Source organism: Peromyscus maniculatus, chromosome 2 (genome assembly GCF_049852395.1).
Source record: "Peromyscus maniculatus bairdii isolate BWxNUB_F1_BW_parent chromosome 2, HU_Pman_BW_mat_3.1, whole genome shotgun sequence".
Lineage (NCBI taxonomy): Eukaryota > Metazoa > Chordata > Mammalia > Rodentia > Cricetidae > Peromyscus > Peromyscus maniculatus.
In genome coordinates, this window is record NC_134853.1 from 30,283,244 (window position 1) to 30,304,550 (window position 21,307).

Genomic DNA, 21,307 nt, shown 5'->3' on the forward strand with positions numbered 1-21,307 from the left:
AATTATGCACGTGGGGGACCCCCAGCTGGCCAGACCAGGGTATCCCATGTCTGAGGGAAAACCTGCTGGGCAGATGCAGCGGGGGGTGGGGTGGGGTGGGGTGGGGTGGGGTGGGGTGGTGGGGGTGGGGTGGGGGGGGTGGGGGTGGCAGCGCGTGGAAAGTCATTCACCCAGGCGCTGCATCCACGTGGAGAGTTTATTATAATAAAGAGATGAAGAGAGATAGGGAAGAGAGAGAAGGAGGAAAGAGAAGGGAGAGAAAGCAAAGGTGTGCACACCTCCTGGGGATGGAAAAGGAGAGAGGGAGAGAGAGGAAGAGAAAGAGGGAGAGGGGAGAGAGAAGGGGAAAGGAGGGGGAGAGGGGAAGGGGAGGGAGAGGAGAGGGAGGGGAAGGGGTTTTTCCTTTACCTTAGGGTGCAGGGTGGCCCCAAGGGGCGGGTTTCCAAGGGGCGGGTCAGAATACTAACACATAAGATCCACCCCCAGAATAGTTACAGAATGGTTTTACATATTCTATATATGGTTGTATTTTTTTTTTTAAAGGAATCTAAAAACACACAAATACCCACAAAGAACCCACAAGGAACACGGTGATCTATAATATCAGCACTTGGGAGTCAATAAGATCGATGCAGGTTCAAGTTCAGCCTGGGCTACATAGTTTCAGGTCATTCTAGGCTACAGAGCGAAACCCTGTTTCAAACAAAGCAAAACAAAACCGAAAGGCATCTAAAAGAAACTGACTACCTCTGATTTTATTTCTATGTTGTTCAGGGTTCCTTAATGAAGACACTCATTTTTAGTAATACTTGTGAAATTTTCTATGAGGTGTGTGTAGGACAGTGGCAGACAGGGGAGTTGTTTTTTTCTTTTACTCCCCTCCCCCAGGAGCTATTTCGGCTAGATCAGCTGGCCACCCAGTCCCCAGGATCCCGGGAACTCACTCTGAGGACCAATCGGGCCTCTGACTTGAGGAATCCTTCGGCGTCAGCTTCCCAAGTGCGGGCTTTTCCAGGCAGGGCCCACCGCGCTTTGCTCTTTAGTTTTGTGAGTGACGATTCCTAAGAACGTTACAGAACGGCGGCGAATGTAAAGACGGGCTTACTGTGCCTGGACTGGAGATCTGAGGGGCTCTGACTAGGTCCTAACCCCTAGAGCTAGTCTGGAGAAGTTGATCTAACTGTATGCAATCCTCATTTGGAAAACGGGGAGAGGAGGGAGGTGGGAAGGACCCTTAGAGAGGGAAAGCACCAGAGACAAAACAACTCGATCTGGTCTTGTTCCTCTGATTGCGAAGACATCGCAGTCACTTCATTTTCTCGGTGAGAAATTCCCAGGGGCCGGGCGGTGGTGGCGCACGCCTTTAATCCCAGCACTCGGGAGGCAGAGCCAGGTGAATCTTTGTGAGTTCGAGGCCAGCCTGGGCTACCAAGTGAGCTCCAGGAAAGGCGCAAAGCTACACAGAGAAACCCTGTCTCCAAAAACCAAAAAAAAAAAAAAAAAGAAAAAGAAATTCCCAGGGAACCTGGAAAGCCCCGCCAGAACCGAGCTTCACAGTAAGGCGACTCCATGGCAGCCGGGAGGCGGGGCGGTCTGTTGCTCCCGCCCCTTTCCCCCGAATTCCGACAGCGATTGGTCGAGAGCGCGGCGAGCTGCGAATCCGGGGCGGGGCACGGGCAGGCTACTCCGCCATCTTGGGCTGTGCGAGCCGTCCGGAGGTTCCGGGCCGTTCCGCTGGACCCCGGGCTCCGGCGAGGGTCAGGTTGGAGCCGGGAGGCGTCGGGAGCAGCGGCGGCGGGGGCAGGATGAGCGCGGAGGCGGCAGACCGGGAGGCGGCCACCTCCAGCCGGCCCTGCACCCCGCCGCAGACCTGCTGGTTCGAGTTCCTGCTGGAGGAGTCGCTGTTGGAGAAGCATCTGCGCAAAGCCTGCCCGGGTAAGCGGGCTCCGGCGGGCGGCGGCGGGCGGCGGGCGGCGGCGGGCGACGGGCGACGGGCGGCGGGCGGGGTTGGCCACCCCGCTGCTCCCGGTCCCCGACGGCTGCGGCCTGGCAGGCGCGGCTGAGCCCACCTGGACCGGGCCCGGACCGCGGGCGTCGCCGCGGAGAGTCTGAGAAAAGGTCCAGACAAAAGCTTCCCCGTCTGCCGCGGTCCTCACAGCGTGGGGCGCCGACACCTGCCACGCGGGGTCCGGGTCGCTGGAGTCGCACGGCCCCCGGGGCTGGCTCCGGGAAGGGAGAGCGGGAGAAGCCAGCCGCTCCGTGCTGCGGAGCTTGCAGCCAGCCCCAGCCTTAGGTTTTTGTTTACTCGGGCAGGGCATTGTGTACTTCACTGTTGGACCCCGAATTAAAATAAAACCCCCGAAAGCAGGAACTGTTGAGCAATCGCCAGGTGGCTGTTGTGTAGGGATACCAATGCTCGCATGAATGTTACTGGGCAAGGACCATGCTATTTTGCTCTTTCCAGGCATTTCTGAAAAGATACAATGTAAGCTTTGGTTTGCTCAGCTCTAATCCAAATTTGGCCTTACTTGTAGGAGACTACTTTGTGAAAAGTTGGCATCATTAGGTAGGCAGTTTTATCACGTGTGTCTTAATGCTTGTAGCGCTTTCTTATTGGCACATTGTTTAGGGCTTGCAGGGTGCCAAGCCACTGTACTTAGCTCTTTATATCACTTACCTTACTTAATGAAGTCTTCATAATAGGTGATGTAAGGGGCATTAACCTCTACTTTTCATTGTGGGAAACAGCGGCAGACATAACTCAACAAAAGATCCTAATTGTCAAAACAATAGTTCTGCATCCTGCTTTTCTTTCCTCTAATTAGCACTGGTCCTATGGTGAACTGGGAACCTGTAATGGTTATTTCTTCCCTCTGAAAAGCTTTGTTCTGAGCTAATTATTTTGATCTCTCTCCGCCCACTAGCTCCTTCCAGTACTGGGAACTGAACTCAGGCAGCTTGCATATCAGGCCGGCTGGCACCCACGAGCGGCAACTATCTCATTTCCAGATGCTCCCCGCCCCACATGTACCATATTTTTTTTCAGGGTACCTCCATTACTGTTTGTATTCCTATGTGGTTAAAAAAAAAAAAAAATAGTACAGTATAGTGAATCATTTTTCTTTTTTGGTTTTTTGAGTCCTGGATGTCCTGGACTCACTCTGTAGACCAGGCTGGCTTCAAATTCACAGAGATCTGCCTGCCTCTGCAGGCCATACAATAGTAAAGGCCTGTGCCACCACTGCCTGCTACAGTGACTCCTTTTGAAGATTTATAAGGCAAACTTTAAGAATTTATTTTCTTTTAAATTTTAGATCCTGCTCCAGTTCAGCTTATAGTTCAGTTTTTGGAGCAGGCTTCCAAACCTTCAGTTAACGAGCAAAACCAAGTCCAGCCTCCACCTGATAACAAGAGAAACCGCATCCTAAAGCTTCTTGCTCTTAAGGTTGCTGCACACTTGAAGTGGGATTTAGACATATTGGAGAAAAGGTATGAAAGTTTAAATGTCATTCCATTCGGGGAACTGTTTAGATACTTTTGTTTCTGTGTATATGCTAATGATTTTCTGATAGTGTCGTAAATTATTTTTCTGCATGTTTATGGCAAAATATTCAACCATTTTAAGAAGGTATAAGAAAGTGTTTAAAACTAGAAGTGTGTGTAGTTGCAGCCTCTTGAGGCCGAGGCAGTAGATTCAGTAGAGCCCTCAGGTTAGAGACCAGTCTGGACAACATAGGGTTACTCAAACCATCCATCCCTAAACAAAGCAGGGACTACAGGATCATTTGAATAGTAGATAAATCACTTTTTAAAGTTTAAACTTTGTGGGAGCCCCTTCTCGGGTTCCTCATGGCTTTACCCAGCAGGTCCGAATAGAGGATGATCAGGACCACGGGCCTGAGTGCAGGTGTCTGAGATGGTCTGCACTTGGCTGTGCTGGGGGAGGAGGTCTTTTGCTCCACCCCTTGGCGTCTCTATAAAAACCCTGGGCCAGAGACAGTCCCGGCCCGTTGGAATAGGTTCCAGGCCCTCTCGAGGTTATCCTTTATTTTCTATCTGTTTATCTCCACGATATTCTCCGCAATAAATCCTTCTATCTAATATTTCCTCCTGATCGCACTCAAGAAAACTCTGGGGAACTGTGGGGGTGGTGGGTAAACGCCCCACAAAACTTTTTCCGTCAGAAATGAGGAAGCATTTCCCTCTCTCTTACTGAAAATTGAAGTCAGAGCCTCAGGCATCCTAGGCAGGGTTTTACTACTAGGCTGTAGACCAAGCTAATTAATATTACTTTAGGTGCTATAACAGGAGAAAATCCAGACTTCAAGTGCTTTAATTGTTTCAGAAAGTATTGGATGACAATGGATAAAAGTAGGTGATGGATGTAACGTATGATTTACTATTGAGTAATTCGCTTAATTTTTTTGGTCATCAGTCACTCCTTCCCCACACTGCTAATGTTACTGCTTGAATTGGCACTCATCTGCTTAAAAGCAGATACTTTCAAAGCTGTTCTTAGAGAGTTATTTGTTTTCATCCTTTCCCTTGTAATTTAAAACAGAAGGAAACACTGAGGAATTTAGAAAGACAGAAGTAAGGTTTTTGTGTGCTCTTTGTCCTGGTTTGCCCAGTGTTTTAACTTGTTTGCAGTGTCCAGAGACTGAACCTGAACCTCAGTGGCCACGCGTCAACCCTTCCTCCATTTTTATTTAGGAAAAAATTATTTATTTGTTTATATTTTGGTCTTTTTTTTTTTTTTTTTTTTTTTTTTTTCTTCGAGACAGGGTTTCTCTGTGTAGTTTTGTTCCTTGTCCTGGAACTCATTCTGTAAACCAGGCTGACCTCAAACTCACAGAGATCCATCTGTCTCTGCCTCCCATTGCTGGGAGTAAAGATGTATGCCACCACTGCCTGCTTGTTTAGAAAATTTATTTAAACTTTTTTTTTAGATTTACTTTATTTTATGGGTATGAATGTTTGGCCCATGCATGAACATACATATGTATGTGTACCATGTGAGTGGCTGGTGCCTTTATAGGTCAGAAGGTCAAGTTCCCTGAATTGGAGTTATAGATGGTTGTGAATCACCAAGTAAGTGCTGGGAATCCAACCCAGGTCCTCTGAATGTAATGTTCTGCCTCCAAGTGTGCCTGCATGCTGGAAGAGGGCACCAGATCTCATTACAGATGGTTGTGAACCACCATGTAGTTGCTGGGAATTAGCTCAGGAACCCTGGAAGAGCAGCCAGTGCTCTTAACCTCTGAGCCATCTCTCCAGCCCCTATTTTTAATTTTTTTGGTACCGGATCTTGTGTAACCCAAGCTGACCATGAACTGGCTATGTAACTGAGGAACATCTTTTTTTTTTTTTTTTTTTTTTTTTTTTAAGCTTTTAACTTTTTGATGAAGTGTTTGCTACATGTCAATTTCGCATTTTTCTTGGTCGAATTGATTATTCCTTCCTTCAGGCCATGAATATTTCCTATGTATGTATGTATGAGGAGGATCTTGAATTCCTGATTATCTTGACTTTACCCCCCCAAGTTGATGGGATCATTCATATCCAACTTCCTACATTTTTTTTTTTTTTTTTTTTTTTTTTTTTTTTTTTGGTTTTTCGAGACAGGGTTTCTCTGTGTAGCTTTGCGCCTTTCCTGGAACTCACTTGGTAGCCCAGGCTGGCCTCGAACTCACAGAGATCCGCCTGGCTCTGCCTCCCGAGTGCTGGGATTAAAGGCGTGCGCCACCACCGCCCGGCCCAACTTCCTACATTTTTAAATAATGTTATCATACCCTGTATAATGTTTTGATTTTTTTTTCACATAATGTAATATTAACTAGTTGGATATGGTGGTGTATAATCATAATCCCAGCACTTGGGAGGCTGAGGGAAGAAAACCAGTGGTTGAAGGTCAGCCTGAGCCTTATAGCAAGGACCAGTCTCAGTTCCCCACTCCCTACAGATCACCACACAGGGTCGCTAACTGTTCCTCCTTGACAGTAATGTAGTTTGTTGCCTCTGTGTGTGTGTGTTTTTGTGTGTATAGGTGGTTGTTGGTGTTTTTCAAGACAGGGTTTCTCTGTGTAGTCCTGGCTGTCCTGAAACTCATTCTGTAGACCAGGCTGACCTCAAACTCAAAGATCTGCCTACCTCTACCTCCCTGGAATTAAAGACCTCTGCCTCCCTGAGATTAAAGACATGTGTCACCACCACCTGTCCTTTTCATTAATGAATTTATTTTATGTATGTGGGTGTTTTGCCACCACATGTGTGCCTGGTGTCCTTGGAAGTCAGAAAAGGGCGTCAGATCCCCTGGACTAGAGTTACAGATGGTTGTGAACCACCACGTGGGTGCTGGGAACTGAACCTGGGTCCTCTGTAAGACTAGCCAGTGCTTTTAAAACCACTGACCCATCTCTCCATCCCCTGTTGCCAGTTTTTCGCCCTTTTAAACTCTAAGGTCTTAAATATTTTTACTGAAGCAGGAGTCCATTGGGTAGCCCAGGCTGTCTTCTCCTGTCTGCCTTGCAGTTGGATGTCACCACACCCAGCTTCTGAGAGTTTATACTTTAGTTAGCACAGTATTCCAAAATACTTTTCCACCATATGTTCTTCAGCATTAAATATAATTTTTAAAAAAAGTAAATTGAGGGACTGGAGAGATGGCTCAGCAGTTAAGAGCACTGGCTGCTCTTCCAGAGGTCCTGAGTTCAATTCCCAGCAACCACATAGTGGCTCACAATCATCTGTAATGAGATCTGGTGCCCTCTTCTGGTGGGCAGGGGTATATGTAAGCAGAACACTGCATACATAATAAATAAATAAATCTTAAAAAAAAGTAAATTGATTATTTTTTGGTTGTATGAGACATGATCTTTTGTAGCCCAGATTTGTCTCAAGCTAGGTAGTGGAGCATGGCCTTGGACTCCTGAGATCTTGCCTCTGCCTTCCGAGTGTTGGGATTAAGTGTGTGGTATCATGCCTGGCTTCCAGGATTTTTAATCCTGGCGGGGAGGGACCTGTAGGTTAATGGACTATAGAAACATATCTGCTCATGATCATGTATAGAGTGTTAAGGCTCATGTGGCTTATATGAAACAGTTGGAAAATTGAACACCTGCAGGATTTTTCTGGTGCTGGGAATTGAACCCATGATCTAATGCCTGCTAGAGAAGTAAGCTACCATTGGCTACATCTGGCAGAACCTCCAGTTGGTTATTTGATCATAATTAAATGTAAATTATTGATTTTTCTTTTTTTTTTTTTGGTGGGGTGATGGAGGTGTTGAGACAAGGTCTCACTCTGTAGACCCTGCTGTCTTCACTAAGAGATCCTCATGCCTCTGCCTCCATAGTACTAAGAAATTAAATTATTCCTCTGTGAAATTAATACTGTCATTTTGTTGAGAATTTACTTTTTGCACGTATGGTGGTATACACCTGTTAAGCTATCAGTTTGAGGCCAGCCTGGGTTGCCTGGGTTGTATTGTGTAAGTCCACAGTATAAAATGTCTTGGAATCTGCCAGGCAGATCTGCAGATGTGATCCTTGAACAATGTAGTTATTTTCCCTCATATTAGGGGTTTGTATTTTATGTGACTTGTGCAGCTAACATGCAGACATGCACCTTTGCTTTTCTTAAGCCTGTCTGTGCCGGTGTTGAACATGCTGCTGAATGAGCTGCTGTGCATCAGTAAAGTCCCTCCTGGGACCAAGCATGTGGACATGGACCTGGCAGCCCTTCCCCCAACCACGGCCATGGCTGTCCTCCTCTACAACAGATGGTGAGCCGCCTCCTTTACTTGCACATTAACTTTGGGGTCCTGCTTTTGAGGGTCTCCTTTTGCTCCAGGGATCTCTAGTATCTTTGGAACTGTGAGTCTGGAAGGGGACACATTTTATTTATGGCTGTGTAGATGAAAAGCGTGCTGCTGAAACTGTGGAGGGAACCTAACATTTGTTTAATTATTTTATTTATTATGGTTGAACTGACCTTTTTTTGTTTTCCTATCTTTTCTTTAGGGCAATTAGGACAATTGTTCAAAGTAGTTTTCCTGTCAAACAGGCAAAACCTGGACCCCCTCAACTAAATGTGTAAGTTGTAATGACCCTTCCTTGGGACGTTTTTCTCATTGTGGTCTAAGACAGCTCGTGTTACAGAGGTAGTGGAGCAGAGAGAGGACAGCGGGCCTGCACTGTCGTGAGTGGCTGTAAATGAAATTTGCTCACTCACACTTCAAGGAGAATAGACTTACTTATGGCACAGGTTTGCATGGTGAGCTGTGTCTTTGGGACTTAAGCCAAACTTCAGTTGTAGGAAGCTTCTTCAGGGCAGATGGTTCACGTCATGAGCCAGGATGTCAAGGAGAAAGGAGGGATGGTGCAGGGGCTAATAATGACCTCTGCGGCACCTCCCAGTGTTCTGCCCACATCCTGCTTGACCTCACTCCCCAGAGGTAACAGTACATCCCAGAAGAACCATCTGGGGAGCCTCCTGAGGAAACCGCCGGTATTCAAGTACTGGCAGCATGTTAGGACATAAAAAATAACACAGTTCTTTGTGGTATGACACATTCTCTATCGCTATTTTTTATTTTTACTTTTTGGTATTTTTGAATAGGATCTTACTTTGTAGCTCTGGCTGACTTGGTACTTAATAATGTAGACCAGGCTGGCCTTGAATTCAGAGATCCTCCTGGCATCCCCAGCTTCTATACCTATTTTTTTTAATATTTAATTTTATTTTATGCTGCTGAGAATTTTTCCTACATGTATGTAGTTGCACCATGTGTGTGCCTGATGCCTTAGGCCAGAAGGTCCAGATCCCCTGGAACTTGACTTAGAGTAGGTTGTGAGCCAGCATGGGGTGCGTGGAAGCGAACCCCAGTCTTCTAACCACTGTGCTCTCTCCAGCCCCCTTTGTGGCTCTTCTTCAAATAAATGAGCTTTTGTTGTCAGTTAGTTTATTGCTGTTTTTGTTGTGTTTTTTTCCTTTTTTCCCCTTTTCCTTTCTCCTTTCACTTTCTTTTTTTCCTCTTCCTCCTGCTTGTCCGACAGGATCTGATTTAGTTCAAAGTAGCCTCAGAACTCAGTTTGTAGTGTGATTGGTCTTGAAATTCTTAAACTTCCTGTCTCCAGGGCTCAAGTGCTGGGATTATAGGTGTGTTATGCCCAGCTAGCTTTACTTCGAAGTGGAAGTTTAAAGCAATTGAGAAGGTCCTGGTAAATTAATGATCATCATAATAATCTTGCTTTTATTTGTTTAAACAAAATAACCTGTTAACACAGTTTAAAAAAAAATGGTAAGCTCCATGCTGAAGAATAATAACCTTAAATCTAGACTTCTACAGTCTTATCTTGAGAGTTATATTTCAGTGATCTTGAATCATTTCTCTTTTTAGCATGAATCAGATGCAACAGGAAAAAGAACTAACAGAAAACATTTTGAAAGTGGTGAGTACAGTGTTAGGTTTTAGCATGGAGAAATCCATCTTCTAATCTTAGGTTTGTGAGTGTTACAAAGGTATAAGTACAGTGATGGAGTTCTGGTGTAAGCACGTGAGTCAAGTTTGTGTGTGTGTGTGTGTGTTTTGCTTTTATGAGATAGTCATAACATGAAGTGTAGCCCTGCTTGGCCTCAGATTTTCCATGTAGCCAAGATGTCTCTAATTCTTTATCTTCTTGCCTCTGCCTCACAAGTGACATGTGTTTCCATTACTTGGCCTAAATTGTACAGTTTTCAACACTGTTGGCACAATACTTTATTGTCAGTTTTTTTTTTTTTTTTTTTTTTGGTTTTTCGAGACAGGGTTTCTCTGTGTAGTTTTGGAGCCTGTCCTGGAACTCACTCTGTAGACCAGGCTGGCCTGGAACTCACAGAGATCCGCCTGCCTCTGCCTCCTGAGTGCTATTGTCAGTTCTTTTGTTGAATATTTCATGATATTTTAACAGACATTGTTCAGGACATGATTTTTTTTCCCCTAAGACAGGGTTTATATGTGCATCCCTGGCTGTTCTGGAACTCACTCTGTAGAGCAGGCAAAGACATGATTTTTACGGGACTGGTAGATGGGATGACTTAGTTGGTAAAGTGCTTGCTGTTGAAGCAAAGAACCGAGTTGGATCCTCAGCCGCCATCCATGTAAACACCAGATGTATCAGTGTACTTGCCTCTAATCCACCACTGGAGAAATGGAGACAGAAGGGTTCCTGGGGCTTACTGGCCAGTTTATCTGCCTGCATTGGTGAGCTCCAGGTTCAGTGACTGACTCATCAAAAACTAAGATGAGGAGTAATTGAGAGAGACTTCAAGCATTGCCCTCTGGCCTTGACATACTCACACTCCTGTGTGCATACAGTCATACATGCAGAGCCAAGTGTGGTTGTATACACTGAGCTCCCAGTACTCAGGAGGTGGAGGGAGGAAGATCTGGAATTTAAGGTCATTCTCAGGGATGTAGCAGGTTTGAGGCTAGCCTGGGCTACATGAGGCCTTGTCAACAAAACAAAACAGGGCTGAGGATATAGGTAAGTTGGTAGGGTGCTCGCCCAACCTGCACAAAGCCCTGGGTTTGATTCCCTAAGTACCTCATAAACCTAGTAGTGGTAGATATCTGTAGTCCTGGCACTGGGGAGGTAAAACCATGAGGATCAAAGTTTCAAGCTCACCCTCAACTACATAAGAAGGCCAACCTGGGCTAGAGACCCTGTCTTAAAAGAAAAGAAAAGAAAAGAAACTGTAAAAAAAAATCAAAAAGTTAAGTTTTAGGTGATATTATTATACTCTTTGTATTTCTTAAAAATTCACATCATGGCGGGAGGGACTGGGAGGAGAGGATGGAGGGGAAACTTTGGCAGGATTTAACAATAAATAAATTCACAGCAACTGTGTTTGAAAAACATAATTCTAGAACTCTTGACTGTGTGCATGTGTGTTTGCTAGGCTCAAGCCCAAGGCCTGCTCATGCTAGGCAGTGCTGGGCCGCTGAGCTCTGTGGTACCCCATAGGTGGGGTGGTTTTGTTTTTTGTAGGATTCTTACATTTTTACTGTTTTTCATTTGTTTGTGTGTATATCTGTTTGTCTGTGTCTGTGTGTGCATGAGTGCAGGTGTCTGCGAGAGGCCAGAGGGGTCAGATCCCCGTGGAGCTCGTTCCAGGTGTTGTAATCCACCTAATGTAGGTTCTGGGTCAAACTCAAGTCCCCTAGAAGAGCAATACATGCTTTTAACTGCTAAGCCAACTCTCCAGCACCCCATATTTATTTTTTAATCTCCTCAATGTAAAAGAAATGGGAGATTATCTGTAAATTACTTATAATCTCTGTAAGTATTTAACACCTACAGTGTTTTGGAGACAGGTAAGCTGTAAGTATTGAGGAGAAACAAATACACAGTGGGGTTTGTAGTATTTTGAATAGAGAAACACAAACCCTGTGTCATTTTATTGATGGAGTGCCTATTAACATGGCTCTGTTCAGTGAGGTCTACACAAATCCCTTGCATAATTAAAATGAAGGAGTGCAGGTCTTTCCTGTATTCTGTTTCTTTACAAAGGAACAGACTGTATTTTAATATTTAAGATCATTACTTCAACAAGTAATTGGACCTGTTAAATGTCTCCTAGTTTAGTACATAAAACTATTAAGTAATTTGTAAACATTTTTGTTGTTATATCCTGCTACTGTTGTTGCATTTTCATTTGTTTATTGAATTTTGTAGCTAAAAGAACAAGCTGCTGATTCTATTTTGGTCCTGGAAGCAGCCTTGAAGTTGAACAAGGATCTGTATGTTCACACTATGAGAACTCTAGACTTACTGGCCCTGGAACCAGGCATGGTGAATGGAGAAACCGAGAGTTCTGCAGCTGGGCTGAAAATCAAAACTGAGGAGATGCAGTGCCAGGTATTGACTTCTCACGGAACCAGTGCAGTGGGGAGTCTTGATGTCTTTAGTTAGATGTAGTTCTACTCTGGTTTCTGTGAATTAGAGTTGAGGGTCTTTTTTTTTTTTTTTTTTAAGAAATTTTTTTAAAGAAACACTTCTGCCAGGCAGTGGTGGCACACACCTTTAATCCCAGCACCCAGGAGGCAGAGGCCAGCCTGGTCTACACTGTGAGTTCCAGGACAGCCAGGGCTACACAGAAACCTTGTCTTGAAAAACCAAAACCAAAACAGAACAAACGAAACACTTCCATTAAATATAAAGGTTGGCCTGAAACTTGCTTTACTTTGTGACGAGGACTTTCCTTGAATGTGTGATCTTTCTTGCATCAACCTCCCAAGTGCTGGGGTTATTGGCATGCACCACCACCACATTGTCAGTTATATCTGAGAAGTTTTATAGGCCTTTACATGAGATTTTTCTAAAGAAAATGGAAGGAAAATTTTATGGAGCCTGTAATTTTTGAAGTAGTGTCTGAATTGATATGCAATATGTTCATATTAGGAATGTAATTAGATTCCCTCAAAGACAACAAAAACTAATATTGTGCTATGCTGAAATTAGGCTTCCAGAAAAAAATAACTGACATTTTAAGGGTCTTGTCTGTTTCTCTGACTTGGGACCATTAGTTCCTTTGACATTTTTCAGTTTTAGCCAGGTACGGTGTACGTGCCTTTAATCCCAGCACTAAGGAGGCAGAAGCAGAGGAAATTGAGGCTAGCATGGTCTACATAGTGAGTTCCAGGACAGCCAAGGCTATATAGAAAAACCCTGTCTCAACAAACCCTGTCTCAAACAAACACCCCTTGTTTGGTGCCATCCTGGGCAGGTGGTCCTGGGTTGTATAAGAAATTAGGTCGGGTGGTCGTGGCCCACACCTTTAATCCCAGCACTCGGGAGGCAGAGCCAGGCAGATCTCTGAGTTCGAGGCCAGCCTGGGCTACAGAGTGAGTTCCAGGAAAAGGCACAGAGCTACAAAGAGAAACCCTGTCTCGAAAAACCAAAAAAAAAAAAAAAAAAAGGAAAGTAGATTGTGGGCTGGAGAGTTGGCTCAGAGATAAGAGCACTGGCTGCTCTTCCAGAGGTCTTGAGTTCAATTCCCAGCAACCACATGGTGCCTCACAACCATCTATAATGAGATCTGATGCCCTCTTCTGGCATGCAGGCAGAACACTGTATACATAATAAATGAATCTTAGAAAAGAAAAGAAAAAGAAAGATGATTAAGCAAGCCAGTAGGCATCTTTCCTCCATGTTCTCTGCTTCAGTTCCTGCCTCCAGGTTCCTACTTTGAGTTCTACCCTGGATTCCTTCCTGATAGAGTATGGTAAGAAAGTTGTCAGATGAAATAAATACTTTTATCCCCTGGTTGCTTTTGGTTATAGTCTTTATTACTGCTATATAAGTCAAACTAAGACACTAGATTATAAAATACATTAGGTCTGTCTACCTACTGCAGCTTGTTTTTTAGTAAGAGCCTTGAGAACAATAGAAATTTTAAAACATTTATTGATTACCTTTTTAGGACCAAAATCCATTAGAGTACTATTTTTTTTTTTTGTTTGTTTGTTTGTTTTTCAAGACAGGGTTTTTCTGTGTAGTTTTGGTGCCTGTCCTGGATCTCACCAGGCTGGCCAGGCTGGCCTTGAACTCACAGAGATCCACTTGCCTTTGCCTCCCCAGTGCTGGGCTTACAGGCGTGTGCCACCACCGCCCCTGCTAGAGTACTATTTTTGTTCTTAAGATCTCTGTAGGTCTATGTAGCCCTGGCTGGAATGAAACTTACTATGTAGACCAGACTGGCCTCAAACTCACAAAAATATGCTTGTCTCTGCCTTCTAAGTGCTGGGATTAAAGGTGTGCACCACCATGCCTGCCTAGATGATAATTTTAAAGGCTGCTCTCTCTCTCTATGTGCACAAATAGTGTGCTTCTTTCCCCATTTGCTGTTCTGAAAAGAGGTGGAAATAGGACAGTGTTATAAAGCGTGTCTTTTCAGTTTTGGGAATAGCTGAAGTAATCATTTTTTCAAGATATGATGAAAATTTATGGGTTTAAGATATTAGCGTTTAAGCCTCAACTCTATGTCTCTGCTTTTTAACATCACTTCTCTGCCCACTGGTGTTCTAAGGGTAGCTTACTGGATTAAGTCTGGGCTTCTTTGAAGTCTATAGTGAGTTAAGGGCATCAGTCTAAGACAAGGTTCTGGGAGGCTGGTGATTCAGTTAAGTTGGTAGAGTGCTTGCCTCGCATGGATCAAAGTCCTAGATGTGAAAGTGGAATGTTGATGTACGTTTGTATCCCAGCACACAGATGTGGAAACAAAGTATCAACTTCAAGACTATTCTGAGCTACATACCAAATTCATATGTGCTTGATGGGGAACCGGGCACGGGAGGAGAGGTGTTCTGAATATGTACACATTCTACAGTTAGAAAATAACTAAAAAATCATTGTAATACTATAGTCCTTGCATGTCTCCTTTCAGTCTGTTAGGACAGACACCTGTCCCATCCCTTTTGTGGGCTGTTCCACCTCTGTGCAGCTGCACACTTTTTAGGTATTGCCTCTCTAGCTTTGTCTAGCTTGCAAGCAGGAGTGTTCCACAGGTGTATGGTAGACTTAGTTTAGACTGAATCAGGAGCTTATGAGTCAAGGAAGTGGAGTGGTACAGATCTGGCCAGCAGCAGCAGTGACAGGAAGTGTAGTTTCCAGGGCCAGTGATTGTATGGAGTGACGGAGCCTGTGGGGAACCCGCCTAAGCTATGGCATCTAGTGTGGAGACCGGCGACAGTGCTACTTGTACCCAGAGCAGGGTCGACCTGTTTTTTTCTTGTTCCTGTTCCTTATTTTTCCGACCTGATTATTTGGCCTCCAAATAATTTTGCGAGTTATCTGAAGTCTTTCATTACTTTTGTTTTTTTGCTTAAATCAAAGTTAATACCTATAACTATTTCTTTTGATGATGGTTTTTACTTGTCTTTTTTCTGTGTTTTCCTGCCATTATACATAAGCTTGAGCTAGGCATGCTGGGAAGCACCTTTAATCCCAGCACTCAGGAGGCAGAGGCAGGTGGATCTCTGTGAGTTTGAGGCTAGCCTGGTCTACAGAGCGAGTTCAGGACAGCCGGGGCTACACAGAGAAACCTTGTCTCAAAAAACAAGCAAAAAAGTTGATAAAACTCAAATTCATATATCCATTTATTTTGTTTGTTTTGAGACAGGGTTTTTCTGTATAGCCCTAGCTGTCCTGAACTCGATCTGTTCAGGCTGGCCTTGAACCCACAGAGATCTGTCTGCCTCTGCCTCCTGAGTGCTAGGATTAAAAATGTGTGCCATCACCATCTGCCCAATAATTCCTTAAGTTTATAAAAATTACTAAGCAAACTGGTATTTTGTTATCATTTCAGGTGTGTTACGATTTAGGTGCAGCGTACTTCCAGCAAGGCTCTACAAACTCAGCTGTCTATGAAAATGCCAGAGAAAAGTTTTTTAGAACTAAAGAATTAATTGCAGAGGTAAGTATGGTCATAAATGATACATAATATTTGGTCCCTTAAAAACTTAAAGAAAAGCTGTATTGAGTATCTGAGTGTAACTTGTTTGGTTTTTAAGATAGTTTCACTGTGTGGCTCTGGGTGGCCTGGACTCCCAATGTAGACAAGGCTGGCTCAAGTGCTGGGATTAAATGATATGTGACACTGAACCCATTTCGGGTGTATGGCATCATGGTAGAATGTGGTTTTAGCAAGCACAAGTCCTTTGGTTCAGTCCTGAGACCAACAAACCAATGTGCCTGTTGCAGAACATTTGGAAAGTTAAAAAGAAATAGTACAAACTAGTTTTTAAAGATGTGTATTATTTCCTCGTTATCTTAGTTTCTTTTCCTGTGGCTGTGATAAAATATCCAAAAGCAACTTGAGAGAACAAGGTTATTTTGGATAATAGTTTGATGTTCATTGTGCCAGGGAGTCACGGCAATAGGGACTGGAAGCAGCTGGTCATCTTGTGTCCCCTGTCACTAAGGAGAGTACTAGCCAAGTGTGTGTGCACACCTTTAGTTCCTGCCCTCAGGAGGGAGAGCCAGCCTGGTCTGTAGAACAAGCTTCTTAGGATTCAGATGATTGCATTTTAAAAAGAATGATTGCTTTGTTCAATTCTGGGTATGTGCACATGAGTCCTGGTTCACCAGGAGGCCAGCAGATGGTGTTTTGTCCCTTGGAGCTGTAGTTATAGGTGGTGGAGCTGTAGTTATAGGTGGTTGTGAGCCACCCAACATGGGTACTGGGGACCAAGCACATCCTCCGTGTGTGTCCTCTTAGGTACTGAGCCATCTCTCCAGCCTCAGATGATGGAATATTAAGTGTGTAACTATTTTTTTTTTAATTCTAAGAACATGGAATATTGTTTTCATTTCCTTTCCTCATTAGAAAATTAGTAGATACCCTCAAAGCTTAATTTATTCTCTATTCATCTATTTTTGTAATGCTAAGGCTTGACCCCATGGTTCAGTCTGGTAGCCAGGTGCTCTGCCAGGGAGCTGCATCTCTAGCCCTAGGCTTACTTGCTAGAGCTATTAGAAATTGCTAATTTTGTGGAATTTTAGGTGTAATTATTTAAGGCTCACTTGAAAATATCTTTAGAAATGTTTTTGGTAGTAACATTTCTAATATTTTTGAGAGAAGATTGTTCTTTTTACTATCTTTTAAATCTGCTTGCCGTATGGATTTTATGGTGTAAAGACTGGCTGTGAGCCTTGTCACTCACCCTAATGCCTTCCTTGTCACACTCACTGAGTGACAATAAAGAAGTAAGAGAAGTAAAGGGCCAAACAATAAATAGCATAGGTTTGGTGGACCACATTCAGACTCTCGGGGGTTTGTTCTTTTCAACCCTGACAAGCAAAAGCAGACCACAAATTGCACTTGGTCAGTGAACAGTGTTTTGCTGATCTTTTCTCAAAACATTTAACCTTGTCATTATTTGTGGTTCCTCTAGTTTTGAAATTTTCATTATCGTTTTCTTGTACTGTTAAAATGCACTAAGGAGTACTAGTCTGTTGTGTACATTTCATTAACGGATAATGATATATAACTCTTACTTTACAGATAGGTTCATTATCTCTTCATTGTACCATAGATGAGAAGCGGTTAGCCGGCTATTGTCAAGCGTGTGATGTTCTTGTACCTTCTTCTGATAATAACTCTCAGCAGTTGACTCCATATAGTCAAGTCCACATTTGTTTACGATCTGGCAACTATCAGGTAAGATGAAGTGGGATTATAGAGATGTAGTTGAAAAGTTTTAGAAACAAACTGAGTTCAAATCCTGCTACCACTGTTTGCCAGGTGTATGATGTAGAGTTAGTCACCTATGATGTCAGCCAGGCCTAAAAAATAATGTAATCCTTAATATTATTAGCTCATCTTTTAAGATGATCATGTGACTCGGGTGAGACATTATAATTAGTTGTACATGTATTCACTGTTACTAAGAGAAAAGCTTGCCAGTCTTAATCACTTCTCTAGGAAACTGTAGAACTCTCAAACCCAGAAAGCCAGGCTTTACAATCACAGATAGGGCGGGAGCTTTATTCTCACGGAACCCGGGGTCTTGTTTGTGTCTTAGCACAGCTCATCTACCATCTCAACCATAGAAGGAAGAATGTTACAGTTAGTGTCCCATTTGGGCACTTGTCCTTCGATATTTGTTTGTTTTGAGTCAGAGTGTCTGTTCTGTCTGAACTCACAGAGCCTGCATCTGCTGGGATTGAAGGCATATGCCACCACATCTGGCTTTCCTGTGCTTTTTAATGAAAGCCACTATCAATAAGAGTTTGTGGTGGTGAAGTCATTTTGAGAATGTTTTCATTCCAACAGTGTCAAGCTTAACTTGCACCAGTTTTTTTTTTTTTTTTTTTTTTTTTTTTCCAAGACAGGGTTTCTCTGTGTAGTTTTGCTGCCTGTCCTGGATCTCGCTCTGTAGACCAGGCTGGCCTTGAATTCACAGAGATCTGCCTGCTTCTGTCTCCTGAGTGCTGAGATTAAAAGCATGCACCACTACTGCCCAGCTCCCAGTTGAGTTTTTATCCCAGATTTATAATTTACTATCTTCATCTAAAATGTCATTTCTTTATCCAAAAATACATGAAGAGGAAGATTGTAACATGTATACTTTCTCCTTTTTCTCTTGTCCTTTTTGTTTTAAATCTGCTTTGTCTATGGGAGAAAATTAAATTTTGTGAGGTGAATGGATAGGTACTGGTGAGAATTAAAGTTGAGATATCTTTCAGTTCGATCTCAGCAACACAGGCTTATAGAGGGTTAGGCTCCAGTAGAGCGTGGCTCTCAACCTCTGGGTCTTGACTCTTTTGGGGAGTTGAACGACCCTTTCACAGGAGTCACATATCAGATATCCTGCGCATCAGTAATTTACATTGTAATTGATAATAGTAGTAAAATTACAGTTATGAAGTAACAACAAAAATAATTCTATGGTGAGGGTCACCACAACATGAGGGTCATAGTATTAGGAAGGGTGAAAACTACTGCTCCAGAGTAAAACAGGGATTATAACATGGCCCTTAAATTTTTTTAATTAAAAAAGATAATAAGGTCAGCTGGGTGTGGTGGCATGTACCTTTAATCTTAGCACTTGGAAGGCAGAGGCAGGTGGATCTCTGAGTTCAAGGCCAGCCAGATGTACATAGTTGCAGGCCAGCCGACTACGTATTAAAAGCCTGTTTCAGAAGCTCCTTCATGTGATAATAAGGTCTATGTAAATAAGACCTTCAGAATGCTCCTCCTGGCCACGTTCCTCTGACTGTGGATAGCGTCCACAGGATGGGTCGGGCGGCCGAGAAGGGGAGTGACCGTGGTGCAGCTCTGCAGTGGATGCGAGCTGCACCTATAGAAAGTTTGTATCCTTCAGATGTCGCATTTAGGGTCTGTTGGCTTTCCTTTGTTTATTTTCTTACTTATTTGCTTGTGGAGTCCAGGCTGGCCTTCACTTCTTTTTGCCTCAGCCTCCCAAGTGCTCAGTTAGAGGTGTATGATAGCACTCTTGGCTCAGGCTTGGTGTGGGTTCTGTTTTGTGTCTAGTTAGATGCAAAGGCTTCGTTAATTTGTTTCTCTCCTGTTTCTGTTTTGTGCTCCATGGTCTTTAACTTTGAAAAGGGGAACTATTTCTGTTCTTAATCTAATTTTAGAATTTTTCAAAGAAAATACCTTTCCAGTAAGATATTTGTATAATTTTCTTTAACTTAATGTATAGTTTAGGATGACATTGAGCTTCTAACTCTCCTGCCTCTACTCCCCAGTGCTGAGATGACAGGCATGTGCCGTCATCCCCCAGTTGTCTGTAGTCCCGGGCATTGGGCCCAAGGCTTTGTTGATGCTAGGCAAGCAAACATTTTGCCAACTGGAGCTACATCCTTACCCTGTAGAAAGTGTCTTAACGAAGCTGCCTTGGTTTTTACTTGGATGCAATTTTATATCTTTGTTCTAGGAGGTAGTGCAGATTTTCATTGAAGACAACGTAGCCTTCACTTTACCTGTTCAGTTCCGGCAGTCAGTATTAAGGGAGCTCTTGCAGAAAGCTCAACAGGGGTAAGTTGAAAAATTAGTGTTTATCTTTGAATAACAAGACAAGTGCTCTGTGAGTTATTAAATCACACTTGAAAAATGACATGTCACTCACATTATTTTCACTTTTGATATAAGGGACACATGGAGACATTTTTAAAAATTACTTGTTTTTATGTATATGGGTGTTTTCCTTGCATGGATGTCTGTGTATCTTGTACATGAAGGTGTTGGATCTCCTAGAGCTGGAGTTACAGACAGTTGTGAGGTGACATCAAACCCATGTCTTCCTGAAGAGCAACGACTGCTCTTCCTCACTGAGCCAGCCCTTTAGCCCAGTGGAGACATTTCCAAGTTCTTTGTCTAGCTTCTTCTCAAGTACTTAAAGTGAGAAAGTTATGTGGAGCACAGCTCTGTTCTTATGCTTAGTTTCTAGAATTAAACTAACCTTTTTGTACATTTTTTTGTGTTGGTATATGTTTAGTTGTGTACTTGAAGATACTAAAATATTACTTCTCAAGAAGAAATGATTCCATCCTTTGAACTTGTGTTTTGTGCTACTGTTCCCATTTTATAATAAAGGAAACATTCATGTTTCTACTTTTGTGTTCTGTAGAAATGAAGCTCTAGATGAAATCTGTTTTAAAGTGTGCGCCTGCAACACAGTACGTGATATTCTGGAAGGCAGACCAATTGGTGTCCAGTTTAATCAACTGTTTCTTAGACCAAACAAAGAAAAAATAGACTTTCTCCTTGAGGTAAGGCATTTGTTCTCCTGTGGAGACAGACCATTGCTTTGTTTTCCATGCCTGTCCTGGGCTCTGCTCTGCCTTAGGCCTTTCTTCTCTGTGACTATGTCCACAGTGCTAACAAACTGAGCAGCAGCTGCCTCTTCTGCCCCTTCTCCCTCCCTCCCTCCTCCTCCGCCTCCCCCTCATCCTTCTTCCTCTTCCCCTCCTCGCTGCCCTCCTCTCTCTCTTTTCCTCCCTCCCTCCTCCTCTTCTTCCTCCAGCCTTCTCTTCATCTTCCTCCCCTTCTCCTCTTCCTCTTTCTCTTCTACCTCTTACTGTTTTTCCCCTCCTCTTCCTCCTCCTCCCTCCTCTTTTTCCTCTGCCCCCTCCCCCTTTTTTTAAAGACTGGATCTTGCTGTTGCCCAGGCCTCAGAGTCTCTGTTCTTCTGCCCAGCTCCCAATGGTGAGGTAGGCACATCCATCACATTGTGTTTGGATTCATCTTCAAACATCTTTCCTCCTTTTCCTCCTGTCTCTCTGCTGCATCCTTCTTGGTCTTTCCCTAGATGTTCTGCTCTGCTGCACTTAACACTGCATCCTAAGGTTCTGGTTTTTTTGTTTTGTTTTGTGTTTTTTTTTTTTTTTTTTTTTTGGTTTTTCGAGACAGGGTTTCTCTGTGTAGCTTTGTGTAGCTTTGTGCCTTTCCTGGATCTCGCTCTGTAGACCAGGCTGGACTCGAACTCACAAAGATTTGCCTGCCTCTGCCTCCCCAGTGCAGGGATTAAAGGCATGCGCCACCACTGCCCAGCCTTGCTTTTTTTTTTTTTTTTTTAAGTGAAAAATCTGTTTATTTATTGAGACAATAAATAAATGTGTTTATTAAGACAGAGTCCAGGCTGGCCTCAAACTTAGAGTTCCACTTGTGTCTGCCTCCCAAGTGATGAGACTAAAGGCCTACACCACCACACTTGGCCTAAGATTCTGTGTGTGTCTGTCTGAGTTTATGTGCACCGTGTGTGTGCATGTGCCTACAGAGGCCATAAAGCATCAGGTGC

General features: G+C 43.5%; 1 protein-coding gene across 1 annotated transcript in view; it reads left to right on the forward strand.

Moving 5' to 3' along the window:
• The first annotated feature begins 1,659 nt into the window (after nucleotides 1–1,659).
• The window catches only part of Ints8 (integrator complex subunit 8), a 52,028-nt gene continuing 32,380 nt past the window's right edge, over nucleotides 1,660–21,307 (forward strand). Inside the window, exons 1-10 of the mRNA XM_006974932.4 lie at nucleotides 1,660–1,935; nucleotides 3,315–3,489; nucleotides 7,643–7,783; nucleotides 8,022–8,093; nucleotides 9,401–9,452; nucleotides 11,718–11,900; nucleotides 15,349–15,456; nucleotides 17,047–17,202; nucleotides 19,445–19,545; nucleotides 20,138–20,279. Of these exons, the coding sequence (XP_006974994.1) occupies nucleotides 1,806–1,935; nucleotides 3,315–3,489; nucleotides 7,643–7,783; nucleotides 8,022–8,093; nucleotides 9,401–9,452; nucleotides 11,718–11,900; nucleotides 15,349–15,456; nucleotides 17,047–17,202; nucleotides 19,445–19,545; nucleotides 20,138–20,279 (1,260 nt within the window). The 5' untranslated portion in view covers nucleotides 1,660–1,805. The remainder of the gene's footprint in view (nucleotides 1,936–3,314; nucleotides 3,490–7,642; nucleotides 7,784–8,021; nucleotides 8,094–9,400; nucleotides 9,453–11,717; nucleotides 11,901–15,348; nucleotides 15,457–17,046; nucleotides 17,203–19,444; nucleotides 19,546–20,137; nucleotides 20,280–21,307) is intronic.